Here is a 21,864-nt window from a genome sequence, read left to right on the forward strand (position 1 = left end):
TTAAGTTATTCAATCCTTTTTGCTTTTGCTTCGGATCCTTCGCGCGCACTTTATTTTCCTCTCTCACTTCTTGCCCCTCCCCCTTAATCTGAATTTTTTCACCTTGTTCTGCTTATCTCAGAATTTCACGAGCACACGCGGGATGCGAGAAAACGTGAAGTAGCAAAGGAGTCGCCTCGGTATCCGATTGACCCGAATTCGCGGTTGGCTTCTCTCCGAGAAGAGGCAAAAGTCAAAAGAAACTCGTTCGACCGGACTTTTTCTCTCATTACGGAGAGTAAAGGAAGGAGAAAAAAAACTTTCAAATCGACGTTGTGTATAGGCCCACCGAACAAGAATCTCGAAGCCTCGGATGAAAAATTTATATGCACCGAAAAGTTTGACCTTCCATTGAGCTCTCGTAATTACGGTTACGAAAAGCCTTTTTTTCATGCCAAGTATTTTTACGATCAAATTAATTTCATCGAGAGTGACGATAGGAAAATTCAGAAGAAAAAACGAAAATTATCATCGATAACGTCAACAAATTTATTTTTTAACCAGATTTAAAAGTTGAACACAAAATTCGTTTGCATTCACGCCATCTCAGCAATTTTCATATTTTACCACGAAACTTCTAATCTCCGTGTATTCAATTCCTTAATTCGTCAATCAAATCTTACTAATTGATTGCGTGTCCTCCGATCACTAATTAACGCCAGTTTTCATGAATTCGTCATTTGAAAGCGAAAATAGCGAAAAAAAACAACGATTCGAATTGGATAAGCACAGCGCAATAATTACAAGAAATGTTGTCAATCTGGAAAAATGTCTAAAGAACTTAATACAATTCTTATCCTCTGTTTCTACGAGCGTGGGACTTTTGCCATCGACGGGTTATGATAATCGAAAGTGTATATACGTCATTCGTGAAGCATTGTGGGCGGTTTGCTGTTTACAGTCACTCGAGACAATTCATCATTTTTTTCCGACTATTTTATCCCGTGAGTTAAACGTCAACCATTTTCGGTCGTGTATGTCACGCCGCGTCGGACCGAACCGCCCCGAGAAACTACCGCTCATTTGCATACCGATTCCCCAGCATCGGTGCAGTAAATTATAAAAAAATTAGACCATGAATTTGTCGCTGTCGAAAAGAAAAGTTGATCAAGCTTTGAGGAAGCTTGAACAAGAGGCGCAGCTTCGCGTTTCGAAAAATGATAAAAATCATATTGAAAAACGAAGCAAAGGCTGCGATCGAAAATGTAAACGAGGAGAAAATGTAACGTCACACGAGCCTCGAATGGAGGAAAATGAAAGTGAAAATTTCATGCACTGCATGCCCCCTCGTAGAGCCACGATTTCAAATCTTCCGAACGTTTTTGATAGCGATAAATAAATGCATAAAAATAAACAAACATATACGAACGGAGAGTTAAATATAGAAAGATAAAAGTAGAACGATTCCACACCACTCGAAGGATTATCCTACACGATTTAAGCGCATTTTCGCTTCGGAATGACTTGCACGGATATCAAAGTGAAATGGTGTTCAGTCAGCATTATAACACGGCAAAAGTAAACGAGCGTCAACTGACGAAACGTAACTTCCTGTTTACCGGTTCTTTCGACGGCCCACGCTGACTTTTCTCTCATTAGTTTTGTTTATAATTGCATTTTTGGGCATTTACGATCTCGCGGATAAAACAGAGTCTTAAACTCACAGGTGAATAGTGTTGTAAGAGCACTGCTGGTACTTCTGAAAAGATGATTCCGGCCCGAAGTCATATTGTTTTTATTTTATCTCGAGGCCAAACAACCGAGAATTTTGAAAAGTTGTTATTGTGATAAGTTTTCGATTATAAATTGCGGTTTTCCTTGCTTCGATGATGAAATAGTTGGTAAACAATGCGCCTTATTTAAGAATTATTAAAATGACGCGATTTGGGTGTTGTCAAAACCACCGCGATATTCGCCAAAGTGACTCACAAGCCCGCGATAATCGTGGGCGTCTGTCCAACCTTCTCGAAACGTATTATCTATTTCCATTCTTTTTTTCATCTTTCAATCTCGCGGTGTGGACATCGCCGCTCTCTCACTTCTTCCCATACTCGCACTCCTTTGACACAATCATTATGTTCTCCCCGCTCGAGAGAGCAACGAATTATTACCGCGGTAATGTGTCTGTATGCGCGGTGTATTACGAACGATGATCTAAGAGCCGTCGCGGACGCTCGAGGTGATCGTCACGTCGGTATCAATGGAGATAATCCATTTCGAAGGTAAAAAATATGGCGATGCAAATTGGAAATGTGGGACATTCGAATCCCCCTGCCCTCGAGTGCTGATGTCCATTCAGTTGCATGTGCAATCTCATTTCGCCATTTGAAAAAAAATAAAATATGAAAATAATGACTATTGAGGTAGATCATGCCCGGAGGATCGTATTTTACGGGCGTCTACATTGGGTAGATTTTCACTCCTTAATTAAAGATATAATCACTTTAAATTAATGTTAAAGTTATTAATTCGATATTGTAAATACATTTTTTCAACTTATTTTTTGGCGAATGAAATTACGAGCCGTTAATGAAGCGGGGATCCATCAGGGATTGCATTCGTCCCTGCCGAAAATACCATAGTTTTTAGTGTAAAAAATCGCATTGGAGGGGGCAAAGGGAAAGCACAACGAAAAATGGCGTAAAAGTAAACAAATGTGAGGTTATGCGAGAGTTCTTTACCAATTTCGTTCTTTCTGAAGACTTTCTGAAGAAAATCGTTCCGCGCATGAAGCTCTGGAAAAGTTATTGAATGAGGAATCTCAAAGAGGGGCACGCAGTTCCCGTCGTGAGTTCTTCGACGAAAAGTCGATAAGAATCATCGTGCAATCACGTTGTTTCTGCGAGTCCGTCGATCAACAAAAATCATCGTTGATTCTCTGGATTTTTTCAAATCTCAATGATTCCGTTGCCCGAGCAATCGGAAAGTTCGATAGTAAAGATTCTAAGGCTTCTCAATGCCCGGAGAACAGTGACAAAAGTCGTAGACTCGTTCTCAAATGAAGTGGAGAGTAAAAAATATAAGAAACGAACAAATACACCGAGTATTGCTACACGTGTGACTCAGGACAGGACCGGAGAACTGACGTCACGACAGTTCACATAAACGCCACGTCCGTATATGTATAATCTGCTGGACGATGGTCCAAGGCAATCAATGTGGCAACCTCCGAGTCTTATTTTATTTGCGATGATGTGTTGTCTGTGTATGTGCGTGCGCGAGTGTTTTCTCGTGTCTGTCGGTTAAACTCTGGGCTGGCTCGGTCTTTCTTTCGTTTAATTCTGGTTGTGGCGAATCTTTGAATTCTCGATCAGCAGCAGCAGCAGCAGCAGCAGCAGCAGCAGCAGCAGTAACAGCCTATCGAGAACGTTACTATATACGCATATAAAATTACATGGGATTCTGAGCCATCCTCGAATAAAAACGGATAACAAACACGTTTCTCATTTGCTGCTGTTTTTTTTTTTTTTTTCGTAGCAGGCATAAAAAGAGCACCCTCGAATAAGCGTCAACTGTCATCTCCCGAAATAGTGATTCGTCTAACAAAATAAAAGTGTTTTGAAATGGATTGAGGTACGAAAGAGTCAAAGGTGGGATCGAATTCAGGGAAAAATTCCTCGTTCTCTTCCATCGTTAATGATGAGTGATTAACGAAAGGCTTTGCGGTTTCTAATCGCGTTGGGTCTTCCGAAAAACGCTGATGGTGCATTAGCATTTTGTAAAATCGTAGTTTCCTCCTCGTTTCACACTTTACCGTGTAACTTTTCACAAGCCCAGCGAATTTGGCATCCGCCAATGAATTCAACGCGTGAACGTAAACAGTCGCGTTTTTTCTCCACACAAATATGCCCGAGTGTGGGTGTATTTGCGATTACGTCGCGTGTCGTATCTCTCGCCAAACACACTGAATCATCGGCGATGTAATATGCTGCGTTTTAAGAAGCTCTTGAGTTCTGGAGGGCCTCGAGGCTTTTTACGGGCATTTACACGTGCACGGAGCGACGTTGAATTCACAGGGAATCGCGAAAATGCGGCGCGCCGAATCTCGAGGTGCGCAAGACTAAAACGACGAGTTTCGTGCGTTTTTTTTCTTCGTACACACACTTTTGTACCTATTTTTGTGTACGAAGATGAAGGCATGTGCGAACAAAATTACCCTCACGCGAGGGTCCCGGATTTGACGAAAGCCCCCCCGGCGGAGCTCCAGGGCACTCTGGAGAGCGTCATTTCTAAATATAATCCTACAGATAAAACCTCGTATTATAGTTTGCAACGAGGTGGCCTCTTTTAGCGAGGAAACCTTCTTGACCTACGAGAAAAAACACTCATTCGTTTATAGAATTATGCCTTGTTACGTTGATGTTCCATTAGAAGCTGTTTCAGCTTCGGAGCGTTGATAATTTGTGCACTTGAATCAATCGGTTAAAGCTCACAAGAGGATTAACTAAAAAAATTTAATTATTAACCCCCTCGGTCAGATCAACTCGTGCATTTTGGTCCGCGATTTTGAATTTCTGCATTTCGAGTGGAGATTCGTAACCAGCTCTAAAACCCCCGCGGCTCGAAAAATTTTCGTGGAAATCTGAAAACTTTGTTTTCCAACGTTTTCGGCACTTGGCATGAAAAATGTTTTGCCACCGAACGGGTTAAGGAGGGTGGATCCCGAAATCAGAATAATCAGAATTTTATAAAATTTGGTCATAACATTCTTTGGCATCAAGTATACGAATACAATTTTTTTCAAATTTTTTTACCACGTGGTTATCGAATAATTGAGCGTTAAGGAAGTTGAGGCTGTACAGTCATTTTTTTTACCCAAAAGTGATGAACTGTACTTTTCAAAAGTTAGGCCAGTTTACAGTTTGGCAATGTTGCATAGACTTTAAAGAAAAGTTGGGGGAAAAAAGACGAAAAACTGGTGAAAACTCAGTTGAAAACACGAACAGTGACGATCCTAGCCTCAAAAAACTGCACGGAAAACAGATTATTATTAATATAATCTCAGCAAATCTCCTAATAAATCTGAAAAAAAAATGACATTATTCGGCAAGCCTTGCTCATGTTGCCCAAAAAATTTCATATTTTTAGCATCATTTTTAACGGAGATATGACTGAATGTGTCTTGACTTCCATAAGATTACATGTTATTTGGCCCAAATTGTTATTGATTTTTCTCAGCAACGACGCTCCTAAACTCTCTGAAAAATTAACTGATTTTTTTTTACACTTCACTTTATAAGATGCAATCGGTTTAAAAGCGGTGACATCATTTTCATTCTAATGCCTCAACTTCCTTGAATCGAAATTCTTATGCTCGAGATGTATAACTGTATATATGTTAACTCTATGCTTATACACGTGAACTTTAGTGTTCAATTACTCGAGAGCTATGTGGTAGAAAAATCTAAAAAAATTTATATTGTCTTATGTATTTTTAAAGAATACATTTACCAAATTTTATTAAATTCTTATCATTTTGAAATTCTTAATATTTTTAACATGCTTTAGCATGGCAGCACTGTATCGTCGCGATCCACCCTCCTTAAAAGAAGTGAAAAAAGCTTATTGCAAAGTCGCAGAGAAGCTCTGCTCACACTCGCGATTAAAAGAAAATTTAATTCTTCATCGCGAATATTTTCTCCACTACATATTTGAATCAGAATACAATCGACGTGAGTAAACGAAGGCAAAGCATCATTGCATCCGAGCAATGAGAATTCGAGCTTTTCCGCCGAGGTTCGGCGGCGTCCTATGGCGGTAGCTCGTGGGACGCGTCACACGCTCGATGCAACCCGCGTGAACAGGGAAGGTCATACCGATGTCAAGGCGACGATATCGATCGGCAGATTACGAACGCAGGACTATCTACCTGCGGGAAAAATCTAGCGAGAGCCAAAAAGGCGGATTTTCATAAGTTTTTGCGCGCCCACCGTCCCCCCAAAGGTCCCTTCGCAGCGGAACGACGCTTAAGGCATAAATAAACATAATTCTGTTTTTCATATCTACGTGCGTGTACTGAAATATATAGTCGTAAGAAAATGGATAAAAGTGCAAACGGCCGAGTAAGCAAAAGGAAGATGACGGCAGTCGAGCAGGGTAATTAGCGAGTTCGTTAGCTGAGTGCAGGGCATACACAGGTGAACGCATGCTACGGAGCCACCCGGTTGCACTCGGCTTAGATTCGCCCGATAAGGTTACGAGAGGCTATGACTCGATTTCTCGTACGTTATTTACTGCTCGCTTATAAAATCCTGTTGCTTTTGCTCCAGAGAGACCGGTTAGTCGCGTGCTATGTGCGCGCATGTATCGAAATAGTGGATGTGTGACATTGCATAGGTATCCGGAATTTGCATGTGCGTTTGTTCGTCTATCGTAGATACCTCGGCCCACATCCCATTTTCTGCGACCATATTGACCTCAAAGCAGCTCTAGAATCCTTCCACGACGTTCGACTTTCAGGATATACTAACAGCATTATGAATGTGAACGAGAATTCATCTTGTCTTGGCGATGCGAGAGCAGGAGGATATTGATACAGATTCACCGGTTTTTATCGCGACGATTCGTTGGGTCGAACGGTAATGAGAGAGCTGCGGAGGATTCTGATGGGAATTAATCAGTTGCAATGGTTGGAGGACCTTTTGCCGTGATCGGGAAGGAAAAATCGGTTTTGCTTCGCTGAGGGAATCCATTTGGATTTTGCCGTTTCATTTCGGTCTGCGTTTTTGTGCGCGCGGAGGCTATTTGTGACTCTTCTCGTCACGTCAAAGGCTCGCGGGGAAGTAGAAACTTGGGTTATTTCCCTGGAGATATGGTACTCGCGATATTTTTGGTGGTGAATGACTGTTTGTTTTTTCTTTTTACTTTTGGAATGAATATAAATCTCGCGATTCTGAACACGGGGATAATAAATTGTGGATCATCGCCTGGCTCGCTTGTTTAATCGAGGAATTTGTGATTTTTTTACGATAAACTTTTGAGCGATGTTCGATCGTTAGAGTTTTGTTAATGTTCCATACAACGGTGTTCAAAGCCGAGTAGACTGGGGAAATTGGTGATTTCAAAAAGATTGAGGATTTTTTTGCAAATTTTAGTTTGACAAGACTTCACCTGGTTCAGCTCTTCTCGGTTCGCCTAAGAAACAATCCTTGCCCAAGCAGCATCGAAATTTCGGATCGCCCTCCATGGGGAACATGCTAAAAATAGCAACATCTTCGTCCTTTTCTTTAGCCCTGCGAATTCTCTCTTCGCCAACGGTTTTCGTCGTGAGATGCAGTTTGCTCGAGAGTCTCTCTCTCAAAGCTTCGGTCGCCATTTTCCTCAAAGTCTGATTCGTAATCCAACCGAATCTCGCACTTCAATTTCTCACTTTATTTTATCGTCAATACTACAGCCAATCGAAAATCCCCCTTTATCCTTCGATTTCGTCACCGAATAACCAGAAGCGCGTCATTCACGCAAAACAAAAAACATGAAACAAGTCAAATGACACGTTCGATAAATGATTTCCTCTTTTCAAAGTGGATCATCGGCTCGTACGATCTCGAGGTTACGTTTACGCGGACTCGGCACGATCTTCGATGCGTCGTGATTCTTATTGGAAGAATCGTGGGCTCGCGACTCCCGCGAGAGAAACTGGTCAGTCTCCTCCCTCCTTCTCCCCGCCCCCCTCCTCAAGTATTAAGGCTGGAGTAGCCCGAGTATTACCCAAACTACCATTTGTCGTTAACACCTGTACGGCGCGGGTTGGAAAGGGACATTTCGTTTTTTCCTACACAGCTTACCGGATGCTTAAGTAACGTTTTCAATGATTTATAGACGTCGATACGATAGCGCGAGAGTGTCAAAATAGTAATGAGTCGATTATGCCTCGCTGTGTGGCCGCGCAGAGCAACAATTTCTTATCCCAAATTTTTTTCGTATCGACGATCTTATCTTTGATTCTTATTATTTTTTTATTGACGGGAGATGTATTGTCGAAAAAATACTTTTCGTTCGATTGAGGAATCCGGCCGAAAGGCCTTGCAGAGGATTCTTCGTTATGAATTTTGAGGGGGGATGTGTTTTATGGAAAAACGAATTGAATAAAAAAAGTACTGAAATTTATTACACGAAGGGTCGTGAAATTTTGCAACATTATGATTCTCATTGAATTGGAATTTTTTCAAGGTAATCGTAGTAATGAAAAGTTGAAAATCTTTTAATTATTACGACTTTTGGTGAATTTGAAGGAAACGAGGTGCAAAAAATCCTCGTTTTTTTCGACGAAGCAAGTTTTTGCAAAGATCTCGATCGAACGGAACAAGAATAAAATTGCAAGCATTTTTTCGATTGTTGAACGAGTGAAAAGCCATTATTCATGATATTATTGAACGACGATAATTAACCGCGTGAATTCGATACGAAAGCATATAAATTTTCGAATCAACGTCGATAAGTAAACACATCGAAAGTCAGTCTCGTAAACGCATCAATGATCTGGTGGTACGAGCAAAAAAACAAAGCGCGCGAGGGGAAAAACGCCGTTTAATTTACTCCGAGAATCTCGCGTGCGTGTACGCGGTCTCCTGTCGCAGCTTATTATGTCATTAACGACAAAAAGAGTACGAAAGAGAATTAACGAACCGGTCAAGATTGACGTATCGTCGTTGGATTTACTCTACTCCGAATGTATTATTCCGTCTGACGAAGATATTAATTTCCTCAATGAGTCTTTGACAAACAGAGCGTGTAAACAGTGAAATCAGCGAGGATTAAACGTGCAAATACATTTAATACGTATTATATGCACGTAGGTTGAACGAGACGTTTTTATCGATCAATTAAAAGTGAGGATGCACGATGAGCTCCGTAAAAGGATTTGTTGCAATAAACAACCTGGAATGCGGTTGAAAATTCTCTTTGAAAATCTATTCATAAAAGGAAACAATTTACATCGATTATGCACTTGTGATAGGCGAAAAAATCGAGATTTTTTTATTAGATATTCTGCACGTACAAAAATTGTAACAAAAAAACCGAAAATTTAACGCCTAAAAGAATGATTTTTTTGTTAAAACTGTAGCCATTTTTTTAAATCAAAATTTTCACAAATCCTGCGTCCAGGCTCAAGCTATTATTATAATAAAATACATGAACAATTGTACTAATGAATTTCGTTCACAGTTTTTTAATAAACATTAATTATACTTCGTTTCACACTGTCGTTACTCATCACGCTTAACAGCAATCAAATTTAATGATTTTACCGGATAATCAACGACGTTGAAAATTGTTCTCCTCGTTATGTTAGAATAAAAAATGTTCGTGTGGCTCTGTCCAAAGTTTCTTAAGATCTAAACGTGCTAGTTTTTGAGTGAGGAACGATTTCGTATCGAATTATCTAAATTCGATTGTATCTAAAAAGATATTAGATCTTGCCGAGTTCACGCAGAATGTTTACTCTCCATTATTGACTGTAAAAAGGGCTCAATGCACAATCATCACAACGGAAAATGAGTAACACTGCATAAGAATCGAAAAAACTAGAAATAAATCGAAATTTGTCCCAAGGATAAAATCCGCTCGTTTAAAAAAAGGGATCTCATGCGGAACTGTCATTTTTCCTGTCCTTCCCGTACAAGCCGACGTGAACGTTGACGCGATTTCGTACTTGGGATAACGATAAAGAATATTAGAGAAGAAAATGAAAGTATGAAAATGCGGTGAAAAGGGGTGCGACCACGCGCGATTCGAAGATCGTGCAGAAAAGTGAGGGGCAAAGAGGGAAAGATAAACGCTCACAATGGGTCGGAAGAAGCGCGCGAAAAAGCGAAAAAAATGATGGCCAATGCGATTGGCTCGAAGGCTTACGAGCCACTGAGTGGGCAACCGGAGAAGAACCCGTGTACGCTTCTGTTTCTCAACTTCTCTCTCTCTCTCTCTCTCTCTCTCCGTTTCTCTCCCTCTTGTTGCTGGAGAGACGACGTACCTAAGCAACGCAGTATTGCGATAAAGCCGCGGGGCGTGCGAGTTTTGCTCCTCTCATTTTGGCCATGCAAGTATGTCTCGAGGAAAGACTTTCCAGCTATCTTCATAGCGTTATATTCAAAGTATAAATGCACCATCCTCAGTCCGATTGCTCACTCCAGGAACCTTCAAAAATGTGGCCTCTGAGCCACAGCCTTGTTCTCTTCTTCGCGATAAATTCATTGGAAGGGGGAGAAAAAATCTTTGTCGGGTTTTACTTCAAATTTCGTCTACGTTCGTTCAAATTGCTAGGAAACTTGCTACGAAAAAAAACAAGCTTTTCTCGTTTGAAGGCCCGATAGGACTGAGAACGAATTTGACATTCGAACGAATCGGCTATGAAGAAATTTATGTCAAAGGACGTCAAACATTTTTGTCGCAAATAGCGAGACACCAGACGCTCGTGATACTGTTCCGTAAGCATAAAAGCCTCTCTCGATCGTTTATTGTTTCAATCGAAGCTGCGACAAATGTAAATTTGACGTATCACGGTTTTAACGATCTTTCAAGATCGCGTCTCTTTCGTCCTCTGCTCATAAACTCCCATTGGCTTCTTCTTATTCGTATTCTTGTTCCAATACGACGATGTCAATCGTCTCGTTTGTTTATCACGAGTCTGACCGCGACTTGTGATGTCTCGACGCGTAAAACACTCGTAATATATTGCTGATTGCGTCATTCGGAGGAAGAATCGATCGATACATGCTCAATGATTAACGACTCTCTTTTCGCTGTTCGAAAAGATCGATGCCGTAAAATGGAAACGAGAGGGAGACAAAAAGTGAGAGAGAGAAAGAGAGGGAGAGAGTTACCAAGCCGAGTGTTTGCGTTCGACGTTTATTAGCCGCGTACGAACATTTCCTGGACACTTTGCCTCGCGATTGCTTTATCTCCTCGACGTGGGTAGAAACCCGACGCGTCTTTTATCCGCGAGTGTCGTTTACTAATAGGGAAGAGAACATTCAGAATTTTCCATCCATCAGCATCGAGCTGCTCCTTAATTTTTCGTATTTCGTTACGCAGTAGCCAGCACTCCGGAGCTTTTCTACGGATTTCCCAGCACAATTGGCAAGAAAAGATCATTTCGCAGATGCCGTCGAGCTTTGAGCTCTATCGAAACTGCGAGCAAATTCGATTGTCGTAAGCGAGTTTCGATTTTTCAATGCGCACTGGAGAATGAGGCCGAGGGATGCACGCAATTATCTTGTGCAAATCTTGCAAAAAGACGCTACGAAAAGAAGCCGAAAATTACGAGCGTCTCGTAGCGAAGGGTTAAAAAGAAAAGCACTAAATACGAGCACAATCGAGAGCCTCGGATCGTCCTAACGTGAAGGATCTTTTATCAAGGCCCACGCCCTCGGTGATGATCCAGGCGCGTGACCTACATTTTCGAAACAATCATAAGAATGATAATGAAGAAGCAGGGAAAGAGCGAGCGAGAAAAAGCGTCGGGGAGACCGACCTCTTCCTTCGACATCTTCAACAAGGTGTGTGGGCTTTTTGGTATAATTTAAAGAAGCAAGACAAAAAGTGCTTGGCCCACGCTCTTAATGGGACGTTCTCTCGGTTCGAGATGCTCCGATTAACGTTCATTTTGTTTTTTCTGTTCCCCCCCCCCCCCCCCTCCCTTTAAAAACAATCACCCGATAGAATTATTCGCTCTCGTTCGCGAGGGGATGCATAACTTTCACTCAAAGAGAAATTACGTGGCGAATCGAACATTGCGACTCGAGGGGAAAATTATTTTGGTACTTCGGAAATCTCTCGCAGCAGAATGAATAAAAAATTGTATGTTTCATTCGACCTTGGCTGAAATCCAATGATGACTTTTAGGATTCAATGCTCTCCTTTCATTCCCATGATTTTTTTGATAACCTTGATAATATTCGTCCCACTGGCTTGCCGCACTCCGAATTTTCAAAGTTTCATAAATATTTACGAACTTCAGCGATCAACTGATCATTCTTCATAAAAGTTTGGCGTGTGACGCATCTTCTTAAAAGATAACTCATCGGATTCACGCGATTCTTGCGCCTCGTTGAATATTTATTTATTCATTAATAAAGCGATCGCGCATTCTAATTACCGTCCCGTCTCTCGCTGACGACTCATTTGCCTTTTTATGTAATATACACAGACAATATATTATTTCGTACATGACATATGTACGAGGATAAAATAATAGCGGAGCTCTTAGTAGTGAGATTTATGTGCTCTCGTGAATCACTCGTGTGAGTTTTCATCCGTCATCTCAGACTCGAAGACACGCAGTCTACGCTCTCGAGATGAAGAGCGACCGATGCTAATCAATTAGACTCTCTCGCGTCCGGGTATCAAGTCGTGTACTTCGCGAGGCTGGCGAAAAGCCAGTTATTGGCTCATTAAATAAGCCGCTAACCCAATTCATTATCTAATTTCAGCTGCATAATACGTTAAAAACTCAACGAAAATTTGTGCTCCACTTATTCTCGTTGTGTTTAGCATTATTCGGTATTAATTGAACCAATTTGAGAGCAGCTCAACTCTACCGGGTGCAGCTGAGCAATAAAATTGTAAAAAATTGAGGGAAATTGAATTTTTTTTTTTTTCATTTCGAAGGGACGGCAAATATTTCGAAAATGCAATGATTTACGGATTTTGAAATCTCACGGAAATTAGATTGGTTAAGAATCTTGAAAAATCGGAAAAAAATGGAAAACGACGGAACGGAAGGTGAATATTTCGGTCGATGGAAATGCGCGTCGTTCGCGAATATTCAAGTTGGACGGTTCCTGAAAAATTCTAACGTCGTACGACTTCTCAAGATCGAGTAGAAAATGTTCCAATCGACAGTAGCGTTCAATGGTATGTCGATACTTTATGAATGTTGGCTTTTTTGAGATCGTTCGCCGAACCTTGACTCGGTTACCTCAATAAGAAAACCCGAACGAGAAATGTATCGCCTATGCCACAATCTCGATCGCTCGTAGCGATTCCACGTACAATTACCGCGGGGCTCCGATTACGCGCGGCCAGAGACCGACACGACGCGTCTTAATTTCTGTATTTCGTAGATCAATTTTGCTCCTGGCTCCGGAGAAAACGAGAAAAATAAATCGGGATCGATGCGATCCGGTTCGCATCTCTACGAGTATCCTTAACGAGGGTTTTTCGCATTGTGCCAAAAAAGTAGTGGCTCTTCGCACGGCGAACCCAAACCTCCGGACGCAGCGAGTAGTTTCAATTGGAGTTGGAATTCGAAGCGTCGGCATTTTTAGCGTATGATTCACGATTAAGGAATGAGGAAAATTAAAAAATTGCTTACCAGCGCGGAAGATCTCGCCGCATCCATCGCAACGGCTGGCGAACTGAGCGTCGTAGCAATTGCCGCAGTAGATCTTGTCTACCTTGCTTCCGAACTGTTTGTCCACGAGCGAAACCCTGCACTTGTTGCAGAGGAAGCAGGCTTCGTGCCAATGCTTGTCCTTGTAAGACAGATCCTGGACAAACGAAAGAATCGAAGGCGTTAAAACGTTGCGTTTTTTCGGGTGTTTGTACTCCGATAAAAACGCGATTAAAAATTCTACTTTTTATTTCAAAAGCTTTGAAAAACATGAAAAAATCTTGAGTCGCAAAACTGTTATTCTTTTAAGGATTTTTTTGAGATACCTGCCAACGTAAATTTCTCACGAGCCCAGACGATCAAAAATCTAAGAGAAATATTATGAGTAAGAGAAAAAAAAGCGTAGGAAAATAACCGAACGCGAATTGATTTGCGGTCCCGAGGAACAAACGGGCTAAGAACGGTAGCTGCGCGCGTGAGTGGAGAGAAATTTTGGACGTGACGGACGAAAATAAGCGGTCTACGCCGCAGAGTACGATAAAAAGCGGGAGGTGGAAGTTAAACGCGAACGCGTTCGCATCTGCGAGCGTTTCTATTTCTAGGAGTGAGTAAGGGGATACTCAGCCCGAATGTTCTCTTTGAGTTTTTAAAGGGGACTGCTAACGCAAGCTCTCGTAACTGAATTTCGGAAAAAAACGATCGAATCGCGACCAGGAAATAATCGATCGAGCGTCTTAAGGGGTCAGAAAAAGGTCAACGAACCTTCGAATCTATGCCGATAATCTTGTTGCATTCCTCGCAACCGTTTGCAAACACGCTCTCGTAGCACTTGATGCAGTAAGGATGCTCGTCCCTCAGCACGTAACGTTGTCCTGTCAGAGACTCGTCGCACTGCCAGCAGCAGAAGTGGCCGCTGTGCCAATCCTTGTTCATCGCCTTTGTGTACTCCCCACTGAAAATCAACTGTAATCATACGAAACAAATCGAATCTTTATTGTTCCACCAAACCGACCAATACTTGTGCCTCAGGCTTCGTCCAACTGAACATTTTTATTCTGCACTAAAATTATGAAGATACCTGGTTAAAAAACGTAACAACGATTTTTTTCCAAATAATCATTATTCACGTTTTGTTTCACACTCTTGGAAATTCGTCATGCAGTCCTGCAGTATACGACACGGATTATTTATTCATCTTACGATGAATAAATTCACAATTTTTTTAATAGGACTGCTTCAACGAAGAGATTCATTCCATTATGAGGATTTTGGAAAGAATATTAACATAAAAAATTCAGTTAACGCGTGTAGGATCACACAATTGTTGGAGGTTTGAATGAGCAATTGAGAGACACGAAGTTTTCCTCTACGAAACCACACACAGTTTGGGAGGGATTGATTACTCTTAGAATTGTCGAATATCAAATTTCAAATGATGGAAAATACAATTTGTTTTTACTCGTTAATCATCGTGTCAAAATTTGTCATTTTTTATGCGGACCGTATTTGGTTTCGCAACCTGCATGAGATTCACTGAGAATTTTTGGGTCAGAGATAAAAGTCGATTGCCGAGTTACAAAAATCGTTTTTTCCCCTCGAAAAGATTCGTCACTCGTGACGTTCGATTGCAAAATATTTTCGGGACTAAAATCAATAAAATTCGTAATTTCATACGTGGACGTAACAGTGCGATTGTCCTGATATGTACCTTGGTTGAGTGCTGTTGTATGTGCTGGCTGAGTATAGAAATGTGGAATGCGCGTAAAGTTATAATATTCATGAAAAAATACGATCCGAGCCACGTAAATCCGTTTAGAAAAACGGGGCGTTAAGTTTCGCTTCTTTCGCCTCGATTCAAGAAATTGGACGCCCGGTGGCACGTGTTTTTCCATAAAATCATAACGAATATTCGACAGGGGCTGGCGAGGGGAACGTCCCGAGTGTGCCAATTGCGAATGATCGCGATAAAATTGCTATCCATGACTAGCAATCGTTTCCAGAAGTTCTTTTGACTTTGAATGAAACAGTGACTGCCGGTTGTCACGAAATGCCACAGAATATACGCTTACAAACATACTCGTGCGGATGGATCTATCCCAGTCGACATAAATATGTTAAGTGTGTATCGTTAAGAGCGAATGGCCTTCGTTTGAGTTTTCTAAGCGCCGATAAGAAGGATATATTCGTGATAATAATAAGAATGACGCGATCCGTTTCGTGTGCTCGTAAACCTTGATAACGCGGCTTCGGTACCGTAACTCGATATCCCCGATCGATAGTGACCTTTGGCCTGACGATATTACAGTTCGCATAAAAGTCTACAACGAAGCGTAAACTTATTTCCATTATCAGGAATACATCGCGTTTAACGTGAGAATCGATTGTTCACACCGGAAGCCATTATAATGCTGGAAGGCCGGGGGTGTACTGATATTTGAAAAAAAAAGCAACAGAGAGGAAGAAAAGAGGCAAAATTTCGGAAAATCCGACGATTTAACGGAATACTTCTGGAATTTCGATTCATTGACACACGCGAGACGTCTGAATTTCTGTATATAGTATATAGTGAACGTGATCATGCTGCTCGCGTGTGAGATACAAAACCGATCGATGAGAAAAACAAAATCGAAGAGGGATGAGGTGCGAGAATAAAGGGAGTAGCTCGCAACGATGCTTTTCTTATTTATCGTTTTTTCTTAATCTCCAGCCAGCACATACTCTTCGATGGCGTTGTGATGATTGTTCTGGGTGCTGTCGACCTCGGTAATCGTCACCTCCGCGTTCTGATCGTGACTCTCTCGTCTCTTCGTTGTTTTCTTCACTTTGCGAACTTTTCGCTCCGTGGTCGTGTACACTACACTGTCTACGTCCGCCATAATCGTTATTAATATCGATACTTGAGATTCTACCGAGTGTAATTACTTCGAAACGATTGAGATTGAGAGCAGAATAAAGTATTTCGGTGGTGTTTGGTCTGTTCTCTCGTGATCTTCGATTGGAAAAGAGCCTCGAAACTTGTGCGATTTGACGTCTCGCTCGATCAATCCACGATTGAAAAATCAGACAACTCGAGCAGGGGAGTGACCGTTGGAAAAGCAAAGCACCGTGTCCCTTTCGTGTTTGCGAACTGACTGAAAACTACCAACGAATCGCCCTGGGCGTCATCTCATATCGGGAACCGCGCTATTTTCGTCGTCCCGAAACGACTCCAGAAACCGTGCGCACACCTCCTCCACTCTCCCCTCTTCACGCGATAGCCCTCTATCCCTGTTCCCAAAGATGCTGCGAGTCTTTCCACCACCCCGAGCAGCAGAGCTTTCGGTAGGCGAAGATGCAAGTGTGCCGGGTGCAACTTTTCCGCGATTTCTCTGAGGAAGACCGACCGCGTCGGATAGACATACGAGAAAAGAGAAAACTGACTCGAGGGAACGATCTTTTTTGCGCTTCCAATCTGCGCTTCTCGTCCCTCCCGTTCCCAACGACACTTCACTTTGAAGCAACGTGGAAAGTCATCGGTGACGGATCTCGCCGACCGTCTCGCGTCCCACCTGATTTCACGACTTTCAATATAATTATTTATACAAATTCTATCGAATTATTTATACAAACGGCGGCAAATTTTGATCAATTTTACCATTTTTTTTTCCAATTCCTTTCCATTGCAAATACAACCATTTTCATTCGTTGGACGACCAAACTTCGTCCAAAAAGCCGACGTGCTCGGGTCAGATGTTTTCCAGATTTCATTGACTTGCTGAAGTTCATTTGACGATGAATACTCGAAAGAGTGACTTTCCGGAAAAACGGTCATGACACTTCTTTGTCTTTGAATAATTCAGAAAACGTGCACTTTTTTCTTCGTTGCAGAAACAAAATTATATGAAAATATTTAAAGCTCTCCTGATTCATGATCGTCTCGAGACGCGCCTAGTGCCTGAAAACAATAAAAATCGTTCACCACCTTTCACAAAATTCACTCTTCCCAGTCTTTACCGAATTAAACAATTGAGTGACTACATTTTGGTCAGTTTTCACCAGCGAAATCGTTCAATTGTTAAAAATCAAATGATCGAAAGCATATGAAGGAAGCTCAAAACAAAATCGTCATCGATACCCGCAATAATCTTTTTCCTAGTGAACCGAAAAAATTTATTTGGATCGTGGCATTATCGAGGAAAATTGCGATGAAACCAGAGGACGATTATGTCACAGTACAGAATGACTATGACTCGAGTTACCAAAAACAACATCGATGGAGAGTAACGTGCGAAAATAAAAAGAAGTCTCGAGACGTTCTTACTATCCACGCATCACCAATCCGAAAATGTAGGGAGGTCGCGCAGCGACGAGATAAAAAAGACATAAAAAAACGATTTTTCTTTTGAAGATGAGCACACCACGGAGGATGAGAAAAAAGAAATAATCCGTATGGGCGCGTATGCGTGATTTAGAAGCTCGGTGCGCGAAGATCGAGTCTTGAGCATTTGCCAAGCAGGTGGTTCTCGGTCGGAGGTTTCGCGCCATCGCTGACTAGCACGGACGTGAAAGATGCGCTTTCGGTCTAACGCATGCATGCATTTCAGTGGGATAATCGCATGAACGGGAGCTGCGCAAGAAAAAAAGCTCTCGAATGAGTGTCAACGAGAAGCAAAATGGGATATGAAAAAAAAAAACAAATAAATGATAAAATGAGTCGCAATAAATGAGGAAAAAGAGTGAAAGCTTGGTAGAGCTCAGAAATACGCGTGAACAGATATATCTGGAGGTTTATACGTCGGACGAGCTGAGAATGACTGTCCTGTTAAAGTGGGTCGGTATTTTCCACGCATCACCAATGTCTCGGCCACCCACGCGCGCAACAATAATTTGCCGAAAAGTGACTCGATCATTCCGACACTTCCTTTCCATCCCGAATAGTAGTAACATTTTATTTTTCTCGTTGTTACTCACTCGTCGCGAAGCCCTAAAAATATGCTCTTGAGACAGGAGATTCTCGAGTGTCTCTCGCTCATTGCAAAACAAGCTTTATTTGGATGCTTTGAGTGTGACATTATTGTAGAAAAATCAAGCAAAATGTATAACATTGGCAAAATCGTTTTGGAATAAATCCTCTGGCCTGAATCCCATAATCCCGTACAAGAGCAGCTGGAAAGAAGCATTTTAAAGATACTTTGAATATGCAACCGGATCATGAACCGAAAGCATTGCCAGAATTTATTTATAATGCATGAGAAGGTCCGAGAGGGCAACGCAAGAGTGTCTGGTTTAAGCTGGCAGTGGATGCGCCACCGGTTCGTTCAACAAGCATTCGTCAAATGAGGAGTATTAACGATCGATAAATCCCAGTCGCAGCCACGTATTTTTTGGCTCGGCTAACGAGGCTCCCGGCTCAAATGTATTAGCGAAATTTCCTCGAGTCCTCATCAATAGCTTATTAAGCAAGAAAATTTTGCTCCTCAACATTTTGAGGCTATCATATTTCCATCGCATATTCACCGGCCTACGCGATTAAATTGCGCGAAAGCGCGCGTATATGAGATTGATATTTTGGTCGACGCCGTAAGAAGTAGTCACACGGCACCAACGTGTAGAAATTTTCCCCTCTTCCCTCCCTCCCTCTCGCTCACTCTCTCTCTCTCTCGCTCGCTGCTCTACTGAGCGCGTGTACCCTCATCTCGACCCCAATGTGCGAGAGACACGAATTCGCGTTTCTCTTGCTGAGCCACCGAACACCGTTTCGTCGTCGGTTTTCACTGTATAAAATGTTTCGTCGCTGAGAAAGAAGCGCCCAGGTCGCGTGGGACAGCCGCTCGAGTCGAACTCTTTCCTTGCTAACGAGATAAAAATTTCTAACGATTCGTTTGCTTTGCTCGGAATCTTTAACGGGGAGGGGTTCAGTGTGCTTGGATTTTGTGTAAAGGGGCACAAAAGCATTCTCGTCGTCTGAAATCTACAGGAGCTTTTGAATCGCGGGGGTCAAATGAGGAGCTTCGTCTATGGGGGGGAAGGCAAAAGACCCTTTGGCGCGTGATAAAAGGGCTCGAATTTACCCAGAAAGGTTTATCGGATTCTTCGTTATACGGTATGCAGTACTCGATTGGTCCGCCACCTGATAGACTGGTACTCGCCTCCTCAGCGTCAACAAACTCCTCGTCCATGGAGGACTCGTCCTCGTTGAGTCTCGGAGGTTCTCGAGACTCGAGTCGTTGCTCGTTCGTCGTGAATCGGGGCTCGTTGATCCCTCGAATAATCTTGCGGTCAAATATGTTGTCGGTGCGGCTGTTGGTGTCATCGATAGGTCCGAATCCCTCGAGGTCACTGCTGCTCACCCATTGTGAGTTGGTGTAGTCGTCGAGGGAACGCGATTTGGGGGGTATCGACGTGGGAAATCTGCGATTTCTGAAAGCCCTTCTTCCGAAGTGATCTCTGTCCTTGATACCGATGTCTCGTCGACTCTCGGACAATCCGATAACCGGAATGTCGAAGGAGGCCGAACCGTTGGGCGATTTATCGTCGAAGCTCGTTTGAACCTCGACGGAGACGCTCGTTCGACTTGCGCCGATGGAAGCTTCGCTGTTGGTAGGCGAAGTATTGGTCCATTCGTCGCGAAGCGAGTCCGCTTGTTTCGTCGTTTGGACAGAAATGTCGGACTTTCTTCTCTCAGGCTCCCGTTGACGCTTCGAACCTTTTCCTTTGGCAGTAGCAAGATTTTCGGCAGATTTGCTGATCTCGGCGTTCTTGGATTTTAGTCTCGTCGGTTTTCTCAGCACTGTGCTCGCGCCTCTCGATTTATCGGTTCTACCGCGTCTTTGGCTGCATTCCGTGCTTTTAGCTCGAGCCTCATCCACTTGGCTTTCAGACCTTTTGCTTTGCGAGCAAGCGTCGCTTGCACCCGGTTGGAAATCTCGCTCCACGTTGACCTCATTGAGCAACAATTTCGGGGCACTCTTGATGTAAATTTCTTCCCGACTCGACGAGCCTCGCTGCCTCAAATCGGGTGATCGGGATCGAGAGATTCTGACGAACCCTCTTTTTCTAACGCGACTAGAAAGCTCGTCGTCTTCTTTGACGATCGACGATTCCGCCGACGAGGACGATTTTTCGTTTTCATATCCCGTCAAAATACCCGTTATTTGATCAAAGGACGTTCTCGTCGGTGCTTCATTGCCGGAATCGATGTCGAAAGAGCTGCTCAACGACGAATTCGATCGGGATATTTCCTGCGAGATTCCCAGAGGTATGGGAGTTGGAATTCTGACGTACTCGTTCACAGTTTCATCAGGAACGAGGCCCTTCGCCGCGAGTCCCTCAACTTCCCGATCGTTCGTCTCCTCCTTCGTGACTCTTTCGTTCGAATAATCCGTTGGGTCATCCTCGATGAAGATTGCGGTGGTCTGATGAGTCGGTAGAGCGGAAAGGAGGCTCCTCCACGCCTCGTCCTCGTCGCGGTTGGCAATCGTTGAGTCGAGGTTCGCTAGACTGTGTCTGGAGTCTGTGCGCGAGGGCGATAGAAGGTCGCGGGTGCTGCAGTCGGACAGGGTTGCCCAATCGGAGCCACCGGCGGACTTGAGTTCGCTCCTCACTCGTAAGCTGTACTCGTGCAAATTTTCCAACTTTCTTTTGACGCTTCCAGAAACAGGGACGTCGCCCGAATGGGTTATGCTGCAAAGAGAATCGTGGAAGCTCGGTATCTCGCTCGAGGCTTCGTGGTACGATAAGCAAGGGGTCGTGGGTCCGGTCGAGGAGGTTGAAACTTCGTTCGAGACTTGTTTGAGCGAAGACAAGAGTTCCAGAACACCCACACAGCCGACGAGAATCGAGAGTAAAAGGCCCATTATTGAGTTTACTTTAAATCCGTAAAAGCCGTAACACTCTTACTTAGTCTCTCGTTTTTCTTTCGATCCTCTTTCTACATATCCGTTCTCCGAAGCTCGTTAATCGACAGGCCCCCGTATTTTGCTTCGATCGTGTGGTGGCCACGGGGCGTAAGTGTTTTTATCATAAAGTCTCTTCGTCTCGCAGCTCCGAAGGAACGAACCTCAAAAGTGTTCGGTTTATTAGATGAGAAAAGGTCCGAAATTATCGGCACGGAGTTCGACGACGCAACGCTGACGTACGGAGACGCGGATGCGAAGAGAGGCACAAATACGCCGGAGCCTCGATTACGTAACCGAGGAGGTACACCCACACTCGCAGTTCCCCCCCGGCGAAGGTGGTCGTCGCGTTAATCGTTACAGCATTTCGTTCGTTCGCGTTCATCCCGCGCGTTCATAAAACTCCCCGAGACACTGGTAAAGCGAGGAGGACCGAGTCGGTGAAACGTTGGCCCGCATAAACGTTAGATCGAAGGGAGTTATCGCTGGGACAGACATTCATCCGGGTTGCACTTGAGCAGGCCTCAGAGTACGCGAGAGCAGATCGAAACGTCAAACGGAGTGCTCGCTATCGTGTCGCGATATCGTTCGTCATCGGGAGTTTAAATCGATATGCCCGTC

At 43.1% G+C, this 21,864-nt stretch overlaps 2 protein-coding genes across 2 annotated transcripts in view; one reads left to right on the forward strand and one right to left on the reverse strand.

Moving 5' to 3' along the window:
* The window catches only part of LOC122409958 (uncharacterized), a 32,336-nt gene that overhangs the window by 5,685 nt on the left and 4,787 nt on the right, over positions 1-21,864 (forward strand). The gene's annotated exons all lie outside the window — the stretch shown is intronic.
* The window catches only part of LOC122409956 (uncharacterized), a 75,058-nt gene that overhangs the window by 5,118 nt on the left and 48,076 nt on the right, over positions 1-21,864 (reverse strand). The window contains exons 6-7 of the mRNA XM_043417876.1: positions 14,132-14,332; positions 13,352-13,526 (exon numbers count right to left, since the gene is read on the reverse strand). Of these exons, the coding sequence (XP_043273811.1) occupies positions 13,352-13,526; positions 14,132-14,332 (376 nt within the window). The remainder of the gene's footprint in view (positions 1-13,351; positions 13,527-14,131; positions 14,333-21,864) is intronic.

The sequence above is a fragment of the Venturia canescens genome, chromosome 4 (genome assembly GCF_019457755.1).
Source record: "Venturia canescens isolate UGA chromosome 4, ASM1945775v1, whole genome shotgun sequence".
Taxonomy (NCBI): Eukaryota; Metazoa; Arthropoda; class Insecta; order Hymenoptera; family Ichneumonidae; genus Venturia; species Venturia canescens.